Source organism: Eptesicus fuscus, chromosome 8 (genome assembly GCF_027574615.1).
Source record: "Eptesicus fuscus isolate TK198812 chromosome 8, DD_ASM_mEF_20220401, whole genome shotgun sequence".
Classification (NCBI taxonomy): Eukaryota; Metazoa; Chordata; class Mammalia; order Chiroptera; family Vespertilionidae; genus Eptesicus; species Eptesicus fuscus.
The window spans coordinates 82,535,373-82,548,449 of NC_072480.1; the positions used below are offsets into that span (position 1 = coordinate 82,535,373).

Genomic DNA, 13,077 nt, shown 5'->3' on the forward strand with positions numbered 1-13,077 from the left:
TTAGTTGACAATCTAAAAGGAAAGAGGTCAGTGCCCCTAACTAAATAGTTGGGTATTGCATGTTTTTAAAGTCCTTGAAGCACACAGGTTGAAAATTGCTGGAATATCAGAATGGAAAAGGGCCATAGAGATGATGAGAAGTTTCCAGTTTGGAAATGATGACACCAAGACTCCAAAAGGTAACATGTTTGTCTTAAACCACCATTAAGGAGTGGCCAGAATTCAAGTCTTCTGCTTCTCATTCGGTATAGTAGAAAGAAGAAACTGGTGGGACCAAGCAAACTTAATTAACTCAATAAAGTGTCTATTCTCTTAATTGAAGGGAATAGACCGGGGATAGATACCCTTTATCTTGCTCTGAAATGTGAAATACTCAACCTAGAATTTGTACTAATCCAAAGTCAGTAAATTATTTATTTTGGCATAATTTTATGAAAGTTAATTCTCTGGGAGAACTTCCAGATAGTAGTATCATGACTTTTAAGTCTATAAGGCCAAGCAGTCAGCTTCTATATTGATGTACTCTTTGGCACATTTGGGCTAAAACTAACTCTTCAGATTCAAATTCATGCTCCAATCACCAGACCAGCGAGCATTCCCATGGTACTCTGCTGCCATCATCTGGCAAACTGAAGTTAAGAACCGAAAACCTTAATACCAGATTAATAGAGTACTGAATCAGGGGGATAGGCTTGGAAGGAGTTGTGACTGAGGATTAGTATGGAACGGGAAGAAGAAATGATTATATTATGAAGAGAATAAAAAAAGTCCTGAGCTTAAACATTAGATTGTAAATTGAAAGTCTTACTAATTTATTCTTTTGATACTATAAAATGCATGTCATAGACCTGGGTAAAAATCGGCATATATGCAAAACGAATGCAGGGCCTTTCTCTTTAAACAAAAATATTTCCATATTTATACTAGAGAAACTTCCTGCTTTTAAATATTTATAGTAAAACAACATTTAAAAGTCAGTTAAATAAAGGGGTGCTTATGCATTTTTATAAAACATTTTTGTTTTGCAAAATGATTGATAATAGTGCAAGTATATGAGTGTGGATAATTTATTTGCAAAAGTTTTATTTTTACACCACGTTCATAGGGATATATCTACTGCACAAAACCCTGCTACATTTTCATATAGTATAAAGACTAGTGGTCCGGTGCAAAAAATTTGTGCACATTAAAAGGGAATTAATTAGAGGAAATATTTTAATATTGCTATTTGCTCTTTCTCTATAATAGAAGTGTCAGAGATGAAAGAAAATTAGTAAAATGTATATGAAAATCTTTCTCCTGTCAGAGTATGGGGCACACTGTGGAACCCAGAGTCAAGTCCCCGCCCACGCTCACAAGCCTCGAAATTGCATGAGACCCAGACCCGGCTGGCCCCACCCACATTGGGTGAGATCCAGATCCGGCAGGCCCCAGCCCCATCAAGCCCCTCTGGGCGGGGGGGTGCACCCTCAGGTCCCCCATCCGGGTGCCAAGCAGGGGGCACAGCCTAAGGTCCCCTGGCCCAGAGCCAGGAGGGGGGTGCAGCCTCAAGTCTCGCCGTCAAGCCCCATGGATGGGGGGTGCAGCCTCAGGGCCCCATCAAGTCCCGCTGGGTGGGGGGCAGAGCCTCAGTTCCCCTGGCCTGGCACTGGGGCAGGAGGTGCGGCCTGAGGTCCCCCATCAAGCCCCACTGGGCAGGGGGACATGGCCTGAGTCCCCTGGCCTGGGTCAGGGGAGGGGGTGTGCCTTGAGGTCCCCTGTCAAGCCCCTCCAGGCAGGGGGCATGGCCTGAGGTAACCATCAAGCCCCGCTGGGCGGGGGACACAGCCTGAGGTCCCCTGTCAAGTCCTGCCGGGTGGGGGGTACCCAGCCTCAGGTCCCTGCATCAGCCCAGCACCATGCAGCCTCAGGTCCCTGCTGATTGCTCGTTATGGCTTGTTATGGGAACCCTGCCTCCGCTGTGGGTGCAGCCATCTTGTGTTATGGGAACCCTGCCTCCACTGTGGATGCAGCCATCTTGTGATGGTGTGAGGGTCAATTTGCATATTACCTCTTTATTATATAGGATATGTACATTGAGAGGATACTTTTGACACATTTTTCTCCTTCTAATTCACACCTTCTTTAGTGAGACATTTCTCCTATTTAGTCGAGCCTTATGTATTGCCTTAAAAAATCTGTATTGTGATAGAATTAAAAAAGAATCTATGGCCCTAGCCAGCTTGGCTCAGTGGATAGAGCATTGGCCTGCAGACTGAAAGGTCCCAGGTTTGATTTTGGTCAAGGGCACATGCCCATGTTGTGGGCTTGATCTCCAGTGTGAGGCATGCAGGAGGCAGCTGATCAATGAGTCTCTCTCATCATTGATGTTTCTATCTTTCTCTTCTTCTCCCTTCCTCTCTGAAATCAATAAAAAATATATTTTAAAAAAAGAATCAATGTTTAATTTTTGAATCCAAAATAGGGTGTTAAAGGCCATTTAATGAACAATATTCTTCAGACTGAAGCATTTCAGGAAATTATATAGGAATATGAATATATATATATATATATATATATATATATATATATATATCCCAAACTGTCTTAGAGTCTCAAGGGGAAATTGAAAGATTCAGAGAACATGGAGGCAGGGCTGAGACGGAGCTTTTAATTTGGCATCTAGAATGGCAGCCTGAGAAGCTCCTTGGACCTGCTCCTCAGGGAATCTCTGGTAGAACTCATTTGCCTGGCCTGTGAACGAGATGGACTAGATAACTAGTAAGGCTGCTTTCAGCCATAAAGGACTGATTCTCATATCTTGTATGCCCAGTAGGGAAATGTCTGCTATTTCTTGGCCAAGTTCAAAGGGGCATTGTCCTTTAAGGGATGGGACCTATCCTCTTTCCTTGGCCACACCCCCAGAAGCTGTGCTAAGGACAGACAGGGGTAAAGTGCAGTTACCTGAGAAGTGTCGATGGTTCTTGCTTTTGCAGCTACATTTTCCAATTAGCTCAGGAGAATGCACATCACTGTGACAAGTGGCACAGTAAAAGAAGGCTCTGGACAATGAAAGCAAATCAAGAATGACTTATGTGAGACTTAACACTAAGGAAGCATGGTGCTGACTCAGTCTGCCTGCCATTAACTTGTATGTGCGTTAGGATGTTCTCCCCATAAAGTAATAAAAAAAAATTACCTTTTGACATCCTTTGCAGATTCAGCAATAAAGAACCCTAATGTGTTCCTTTGCAACTTGACCTGTGTAGACGGATTTAGTATCAGACCACTAGAGACAAGAAATAAAAATAAGGCATTTTTTTCCCGCCAATATTTGGTGTTTAATTTTGTCATTACCAATGGATTCTCTAAGTTGCAGAGTTACTAGGACTCATCCCCTTTTACTGCTAAACATGGTAGAAAATGTAAATTTGATATAGTTAATACTCTGATTACTGCTAAATATGCTGAGGGAAGGGAGGTCACGACACAACTGCTGAGCAGTGTACACAACTGAGCAAAGGATAAGTTCTTCCTTGGACTATGTCTTGAATCTGAGATGGTCAAACAAACTCAGATGTATGAAGCCTTGATGACTTAGGCTATCCACTGACATCTAGGCCAAAGCCACAGAGTTGCTAGACTTACTAGTGGTGTTCATTCTTAGGCTATTTGATCTTTACAATTAAATTATGTCTACTAATCAGTTGGGTTCAAAAGTACCTTTTATTTGCCTATCCATTTTCTGAACCTGTGTATTTCTTCAGTCCACAGGCCAACGCTCTAACCACTGAGCAAAACCAGGTAGGGAAAACCTGTATATTTCTTTCAACTTCATTTTGGTCTCCCGATTGCAAGATTTTTGAGAGTAGGAACCACATGAATTTTTTCTATTTCTACATTACTTGTATATTTTGATTTTCCATTTTCTTATGGTTTGTATGTTTAAAAATGCTGCCTTATAAATTTCACCCATGATACTCCTTGATGCAGTACTCTGTTATGACTGTTTGAGTTCCTCGTGTTTCTCCCTATGTTTGTCAGATTTCCTGTTTTTCTCAGACCTCCAGTATGAAGAGGCCTTATAACTCTATAACTCCCCACACTTCATTTGTGCATGATGAAAGTATTCCTTTCCTTCTCTAAAACACACTCTTTTATATTCACATTGGAAAGAGGTTAAGTCTTAATTCTGGAAAAGCTTATTCTGCTGTTAGTGTAAGTATTAGAGCCTCACAAAAAATAAAAGGGCTCATACAACAAAAGCTCTTCAGCCCAATACCAAGAGTAGAAAGATGCTGAGGAGCTATGCTCAGGTAGATTATTACCTGAGACATTGGCTGACAGTTTCTGAGTATTTACCAACTGATGTTAATGAGTGGAATGATTGCTTTAACATTCAAAGAGAAAGAACATGGATTTGTGCTCCTCACCCCAAATATCATTGGCTACTTTTCAGTAGCTCTCAAGTATACTTAGTTGATTCTTCATATCTCCTTTTTTTGTTTGTTTGTTTGTTTTTATTTAGAGAGAGTGGAAAGGAGGGGGAGAGACAAAGAGAGAGAAGCATCAATGTGAGAGAGACACATCAATTGGTTGCCTCCTGCACATGCCCCAACTAGGGCCAGGGATCGAGCCTGCAACCAAGGTACCTGACCTTTACAGGAATTGAACCTGGGAACCTTCAGTTCATAGGCCGATGCTCTATCCACTGAGCCAAACTGGCTAAGGTTTTAAAGGGATGTCTTCTGAACTCTTATTAAGTATTTAGTTATGAGGATACTGTCATGATTAATATTTGAAAGAAGAGGTGAACTTTTGAAGATTTTTCTGAACTGGCATTATTGCTTAATTCTTCTCCTCATTAATCATGGCCAGTTGTTTTATTAGAGAATGTTTGCTACTGGAACGATCTCAGAATATTATCTAACTGGGTCAGGTCCAACTTTATCTCTTAGCAGGTGACAAATTGTTTTCTAAGACAAATCTTTATGATTATCCAGGGGTTTTGCAAGATGTAGAGTATATTCAAGTGTATCAATTAGAAGAGAAAAGAAAAGGTGAAAAAAGAAATCTCCCACCAGTGTTTCAATATACAGTACTCGTCTAAAGCCCAGCCTTTGAGACACCAATTTTTCTTCCACTTATTTATGACTATGGTGGATGCAGTACAGCTTGGTGATCAGAAGCGCAGCCCCCAGAGCCAGATTGGGTTCAGATTATGGCTCGGCCACTGGAGAGCAATGTGAGCTTGGGGAAATTAGTTACCCTTTCTGGGCCTCGGCTCTCTCCTCTGTAAGATGGAATTAATAATTGTGCACACCTCACAGCATTGTTGTGAGAATTCAAGAGTTAATGTAAGTAAAGTGCCTAGAGCATCAGTGGTCATGAACTATCAATCATTTAGGAGATTGCTATTATCAATATCTTTGCCAAATCAGGACTTTGATTCGCCTTTTTGGTGAAAAATCGAAGTTAAGACTATGTAGAGCAGGTTCCACTTTCATTGTGGGTAGGTGTATACTAGATAGGAAATAGCTCCAGGAACTCTCAAATATATGTAGAAATTAATTGCTTATAGATATTCATGTTTCTGGTCTGTGATGTCCTAATAGTCATTCTAATAATATTTATTAGAAATCTAGGATTTCAGGATTGAAAAGGATCTTAAAAGCATTTGGTCTAGTCCTGACTGGTTTGGCTCAGTGGATAGAGGGTTGGCCGTGGACTGAAGGGCCCCAGGTTCGATTCTGGTAAAGGGCATGTACCTTGGTTGCGGGTACATCCCCAGTAGGAGGCGTGCAGGAGGCATCTGATCAATGTTTCTCTCTCACTGATGTTTCTAGCTCAATATCCCTCTCCCTTCCTTTCTGTAAAAAATCAATAACATATAGTAAAAAAAAAAAGCATTTGGTCTAGTAGTATCCAAATGCCAGTGAATAAACTGACTATGTCATGAAGACTTACAAAATTCTCAGGCCCCAACCTTAGAGATTTTGATTCTGTAAAGTTCAGAAGCTGGGTTTTAGAATCTATAGTCTTTAAAACTTTGTAAATAATTCTGATGTGTAGCCCAGGTTGTTGAAGGCCAAAAAGATGTTTAAACTTGATCAAGTTGGGGGCCAGTCTGAAACCCAAGCTGCCTGGTGTAGGTTTAGATCTTGTGATTTTTCCAGGATTACTAAATAAATTGTAGCCAGCTAGATAATACTACTTGTTAAATCTGCTTAATGACTTGCTTTGTACTGTACCCACTGATTTCTTTTGCCCAGACTCCTTCTGCATGCTCTCTACTTGCACAGAACTGTTGTTCTTTCCAGCCTTTCACATAAAATCATTCCCTTGTAGCCCAGGTGCTACCACTCAGAATTACTGAATTTTGTCTGTTTCCCTGTAATTTCATGGTTCCTGGTAAAGTTGGTTTTAGACTTGGAAGGGGTCTTTGGTGTTAACATGAGTTCCTCATTTTACAGATGGTGAACTCTCTGCCAAGGCCACTGGGCTAGCAAATAATAATCAGGATTAGAATCTAGTGTGTTGATTCTAATTTAAGTTAGTTTTGCACAGAAAACCATACATCAGCCACTGTCTTTCTTGTCTCCCATCTATTTAAGCCCCCATTTTTAATTTCATCATCTTTTCTTGCTATGTCATTGTAGCTGATTCTATTTGTCCTAAATTTTATTTTTTTCTGACATGGTAACTTATTTTTACTTCTAACATTATCCAATAAGGGTTCACAGGCAATGCTAGTAACATTATCTCTTTCCTTCATCTCCCCTATTAACAGCAGACTTTTTCTAGTAGGCCAAATTCACATTTTGCCATATTTTACAGGATTGTTTTTAATACCAGAGTTTGTGAGAACATTTTTATCATAAATAATTCTATTGTTATGGTATGGCTTCATGGTCAAGATTTGCAAGATCTGGTAATATACGAACAGGAACAGATGTGAGAGGGTGACCCCTCCTGAAGAGAACTGGGGCAGGGTCTTAGCAGCAAAGGCAAAGCACCTATCCACCCTTTAGGGCAAGCATGTCAAACTTGTGGCCCGTGGGACACCTGCCTCATTTGTTTGGCCCGTGTTAACCTTTGAGTTTGACGTGCTTACTAGGGTAACCATGCTAACCACAATCACTAGAAATATACTAAATTCACCACAGCAGCCTGGGCTGCTTTCTACAAATATCAAAAAAGCTTAGTTATGGTTGTATATTTGGAAAAGTCTTCATCGTAAAGATTCTACTAAAAAAATAAACTGAAGAGATTTGAAGCCTCCTTGCTACCAGTACCCGGAAGGCGAGGATTTGTGTTCGATGGCTATCAGCATGAGGTGCAGCTTCACAAAGCAGAGCCTGCGAAGGAAGACAGCGCATCATGAGGAGAGGGAGGACCGGAGGCCACTACTTCACAGTACTATGACTAACACTTCGTGCTCTGTCCCTGTGGGGACACCAGCACTTCAGCAGAGGAAGGGCCTTCCAAATATGGAATTCCCACTTGCATGTGGATCCATCCTGAACTAGCTCATAGTCAGCTTGCCAACTGAGACAGAGATATAATTGTCCCACAACTTCTAAGTTGCAGCGACTCAGACTTATTCTGATCTCATATTCTTATATCTTCAGTGCTTGTCATGGAGCCTGGCCTACAGAAATGCCACCATTCTTTGTTGAAAGAATGTTATTGTCTGAAAAAAAATGAGGAAAGTGTTTCTTTTAACTTACAAGGAAACTTCAGGAAAAGTCATTCCAGCTAAGTCATCAGAAAGACGTTGAGTCAGGATTTTGTTCTTCAAGCTACTTAAAAAGATTTTTTGCCAGGGCTGTTTAGGACAAACCTGTAATATACAATCATGCCACATGAAGCACTTGACATGGAAGATGGGATGCTATAATTCAAGTTGTATATTTTGCTAAGCAGTAAACCAGCACCCACTGCACTTAGGTGACAGGAAGGAGATTTGTCCTAGTGCTTAACTGGAGAAATGTCAAAGAACTAAAACTCTAACATGCACCTCAGCTATTTTCACTAAAGAGTTCAGAATGAAGTGGTAGCATCATGACTTGTTTTCTTCCCAGATGACACCCAATACTCCTTGCTGGAAATTATAATTCTTCTCCCAAAAATTTCAGCGAGGTAGGTTGAATTTTGAGCCAGTAATAACATGGGAAGGATAATAAATAATCTAGGTTGTCTCTCCCTAGATATGGCTGTTCAAGATTGTTTTTTTAAAACACATTAGTTTTCTCCTGACTAGCTATAGGCACACCTCATTTTATTGTGTTTCACTTTATTGCACTTCACATATGTTGTGTTCTTTTCAAATTGAAGGTAAGGCCCTCAACCAACAAAAATACTATGAGCCACTTTATTGCGATACTCACTTTATGGCAATGGCCTAGAAGCAAAACCACAATATCTCTGACGGTATGCCTGTAACCACATACCACAAAGGAAAAATATACATGGCTTTCTGCCCAGTATCAGAACCCTTCATGGGTTCAAATGAACTCAGAGGGCCATCCTGATTAATGGAAATGCAAATGTAAAAATCAAGGATAGCAGTAGGTTTCTAGAGAAATGGGGGATATGAAGGGAGAAAAGATCTCTCTCAAAAAGGCTAAATGCAACCAGAGGGGACAGGGAGCAGCTAAAAAACTCACCTCGGTATTTGTGTAGGATCCCTCAACATTTTGTTATGCTCTCTTTGCATCCTCCTCATATTCTCTCTCCTGCTTCTCCGAGAATCACTACCACACTATTCTGACATGGCAGCACAGGCTCGTTAAAGCCCAGAAGCTCAGATAAAAGTTTAGAATCCCTGTGAACTCTGAAACACTGTAGCCATGGAGAGTAAAGGCCAATTCAGAAATATTTCTCCAATGGCCATCTTGTGGTTTAGAGAGAAAAAAATTAAAACAAACACAAAAACAAAAAATTCTGCCCTGCTAAAAAAGATCACCATTTCAAGCAATCTAGGCATTCCTCCTACCCTTCCCAAGATTCAGCTGAATCCCCTGCCTTTTCCCACACTCTTGAATTTCTCTGTTTAAGAGGGCTAACCTCACTGTGCAGTTCATAACAATATTTAAGTCCCTATTGCTATAGAAATTGACTTAGTACATCTAATCTAAATGATCCACTTTTCAAAAATGGTAAACATGATAACCATGGAAATGGAGAAGATTCCTGAGTTAGTTTTTTAGTTAGGTCAGAAAGGGAAATGAGAAGATAAGATGAATTTTAGATTTGGAGAGTAGAATTGGAGAGCTCAAATAAATCGGTTTGGTCAGATCTAAGGTAAGTTTAAGCTTGTAAGGAAATGCTTTGTGCCTAAAACCAACCAGAAATGCTCTTCAAACTATAATTTACCATCATATATTCAATATAGCAAAACAAATAAACAGCTGAACAAAAGCATATATTATTGATTCAAGGCCTTTTCGTCTGAGTTCTAAGAAGTTTTACAAATGTTAACTCAATATTTGGAAAAATCTGGTCATGAGATTAATAACTCACATTTATAGATATAAAAACAGACAGAAAGCCCTAACCTGTTTGGCTCAGTAGATAGAGCATCGGCCTTCAGACTGAAGGGTCCCAGTTTTGATTCCAGTCAGGGGCATGTACCTTGGTTCAGGCACATCCCCAGTAAGGCGGTGGGGGTGCAGGAGGCAGCTGATCAATGTTTCTCTCTCATCAAAGTTTCTAACTCTCTATCCCTCTCCCTTCCTCTCTGTAAAAAAATCAATAAAATATATTTAAAAAATAAAATGGACAGAAAGTTAAGTGCATAATGAGAGAAAAATGGGACCTAAGACACTGGAGTCCTGGCCATTAAAACTAAGTCAATAATTAATAACAGAATCTAAAGCACCAGGGCAGCGTACAGAATTAAAAAATCTTGCTCTGACTCTATCCAGTTGAGGATCTCTGAAAGTGAGTTTTATGATTTTACTTCCAAAAAAAATGATTATGACCATAAATATCTTTAAATTCCAGTATTCCAAAAACCATCTTATGACGAATATTGACATATAACGATCCTCAGTGAGGAAGTTATAACTTCAGATAAAAAAAGAAAAGGAAAAGCATAATAGGGCTGGGCTTACATTTCTACCTTCTATATTTCCATGAAAGAGATGAGGTCTTCAGATAGAGAACACATTCCTTTTTATTTTCTTCAGTCATAGAGATTAAAATAACAACCATCACAATAGACGTTGCAGTTACCTTCCACTCTCTAAGCATTCAACACAGAGAGGATTTCCTGACAAGCCATTTCCTAGGTCATATACAGTGACCGCTAATTGAAGGTTAAAGCATGGTCACTGTGGTAGCATCATGCTCATTTCCTGCTGCCTGATGGCCATTTCTATATATCTGTATGCGATGTCTCCTCACATTCACAGAAGAAACTACAGAAGAATTTTTTGTTTTCCAGTTAGCATTGTACTGGCCAAAGCATCTTTCACTTCTTTTGCTTTTTCCTTAATAGCACCAGAAAAGGAACTGGAGAAGATAAACAAATTGTTTGAACTTATTGAACAAAGGAAGTAAAATGTGAAGAGAGACCAGGAGGGAAATTACATGTAAAAAAAAAATGAAAGTGTGGACTAGTAATTAAATGGAGAGAAAAGTGGACAATAGGATACCAGGCCCAGCTGAGGATTAGAACCTTTCCCAAAGCATTTCATGGGAATGGCATTTGGAAGGCCATACTTTATGCTATATTAATTCATTCCAATAGCTTCTTTTAGCTGCTTATTCTTAGACAAAGGTTTCCTAGGATCCGATGTGGAAGATTCTGAATAAAACCAATCTTAGGGCATAGTGGTAAGACCACAGATCAGACAGTTCTAGTTCTGTTACTCACTTACTATATGACCAAGTTAGTTAGCATCACAGACCCATAACTAGGATACTACGTGAGGGAAAACATAATGTATTTAAAATGCATAACACAAGGTAGGCAATCAATCTGTGGTCATTATTATTATTACTGTATAGAATGGCCCAAAGTAACCTGAATATTAAATTTTAATTATTATCTGTATTATTATTGCCACTTGAGGAATATAATTATCATGTTGATCATTTTGTATTTAATTTATATTTAAGCTAGAGGCCCAGCACATGATTGAAATCACGCGAGGAGGCACCCCGCCTCCCGCCATGCAAGGAGGCACCCTGCGGGCCACCACAGGAGTCAGGCCTGATGGGTGCCACAGGCAGCCAGGACCTGTGCCTGACTTCCGCCCCAGGCCCCCCCTACCCCCCTGCCTGTGTCCACTCCAGGCTGCCTGAGCCGCCACGCTGGCTCGGGCAGACCCCCCTGTCTCTGTCTCCATCTCCACTCCGGACCTCACCTGCGCGAACAACCTCCTCCTGTCCTGTCCTCCAGTTACAGCATCCCAGCCTAATTTGCATGTTACCTCTTTATATATATAGATATATGATTTCCCCATTAATAACATAACCTTTAATTATATTTCTTTCAATAACTCAAAGTGCTTCTACATTTATGAATATATTTACATTCATAATATCATGGAGCAGGTAGGAAGCAGAGTTATGGTCTCTATTTTGCAGACAAATATTCTTTGGCAAGAATAAAGTAAATTACTCTTTCAAGGTCAATGCAGTACCTAGGAACTCAGTCTAGATCTCTCAATTACTTCCCAGCTCAAAGAGAAGTCCAATCTCATTTCTTGGGGCCTTCTTGCTTTCCTCAATTTTTTACATTTATTTCTGATCCTAATATGTAAGAACACAGGGATAGAGTCAAGATTCAACATCAGTTTACAATGTTACCTTACTGTTTTGCTCAAGAAATAAAGATGTTAGAAAGGTGCACAAGCCTGGCACCAAACAGCCTTGAGCCATAAATCCAAGTTTTAATTCAGCAAAACAGATGATGTTGTCTCCATTAGTCCAGTTCCAGCTGGGAATCTTTGGCAGAAAATCCTGTTTCATGATAGAAAGTAGGTCAAACATTAAAAATAAATATAACCTTAAAAAGTTGTTTCTAGATGAATGTCTCTATTTTACTTTAAAGCATTTATTTTGCCCAGGTCAGCACAAGTGATAAGAACAAATTCAACATTTAGAAGTGGTTAGTGGTCAACTATTCCACTTTTTAAAAGGAAACTAGCTATAGTTACAAAATCAGGTGAAAGGGCTTAGCTAGACCTATGATTCTACAATGAATTAACAATCTCTTTTGCTTATTTGTTTTTTTTGGAGAGTTTTGCTTTTAGGGTATAATTGACATATAACATTATATTAGTTTTAGGTATACAACATAATGATTCAATATTTATATACATTGCAGAATGATCACAACAATAAGTCTAGTTAATATTCATCACCATAGTGCTTATTTTTTTCTTGTGATGATAACTTTAGAGATTTCTTTTCTCTGTAACTTTCAAATATATAATAAGGTATTATTAACTACTAGAGGCCCAGTGCATGAAATTCGTGCACTGGGGGGTTTGTCCCTCAGGCCAGCCTGCACCCTCTCCAATCTGGGACCCCTCAGGGGATGTCCAACTGCCAGTTTAGGCCCTAAATTGACAGTCAGACATCTCTCTCAGAATCCAGGTCTGCTGGTTCCCAAACACTTGCCTGCCTGCCTGCCTGCCTCATTGTCCCTAACTGCTTCTGCCTTTCTGCCTGCCAGCCTGATGACCCCCTAACCACTCCCCTGCCAGACTGATCAATGCCTAACTGCTTCTTTGCTGGCTCGATTGCCCCCAACTTCCCTCTCCTGCTGGCCCAATTGCTCCCCAACTGCCCTCCCCTGCAGGCCTAGTCACCCCCAACTGCTCTTCCCTGCAGGCCTAGTCATCCCCAACTGCTCTTCCCTGCAGGCCTAGTCATCCCCAACTGCTCTTCCCTGCAGGCCTAGTCATCCCCAACTGCTCTTCCCTGCAGGCCTGATTGCCCACAACTGCCCTCCCCTGCCAGCCACCTTGTGGTGGCCATATTGTGCAAGCGTGTGATGGTCAATTTGCATATAACCTCTTTATTATAGAGGATAGCTACTATGCTATATAATTACACCTCTATGATTTTTGTAATTGAAAG

At 40.3% G+C, this 13,077-nt stretch overlaps 1 protein-coding gene across 1 annotated transcript in view; it reads right to left on the reverse strand.

The window, feature by feature from the left end:
• The window catches only part of KCNU1 (potassium calcium-activated channel subfamily U member 1), a 124,750-nt gene that overhangs the window by 74,929 nt on the left and 36,744 nt on the right, over positions 1 to 13,077 (reverse strand). The window contains exons 14-18 of the mRNA XM_054719936.1: positions 11,800 to 11,952; positions 7,710 to 7,822; positions 7,275 to 7,337; positions 3,179 to 3,268; positions 2,944 to 3,041 (exon numbers count right to left, since the gene is read on the reverse strand). Of these exons, the coding sequence (XP_054575911.1) occupies positions 2,944 to 3,041; positions 3,179 to 3,268; positions 7,275 to 7,337; positions 7,710 to 7,822; positions 11,800 to 11,952 (517 nt within the window). The remainder of the gene's footprint in view (positions 1 to 2,943; positions 3,042 to 3,178; positions 3,269 to 7,274; positions 7,338 to 7,709; positions 7,823 to 11,799; positions 11,953 to 13,077) is intronic.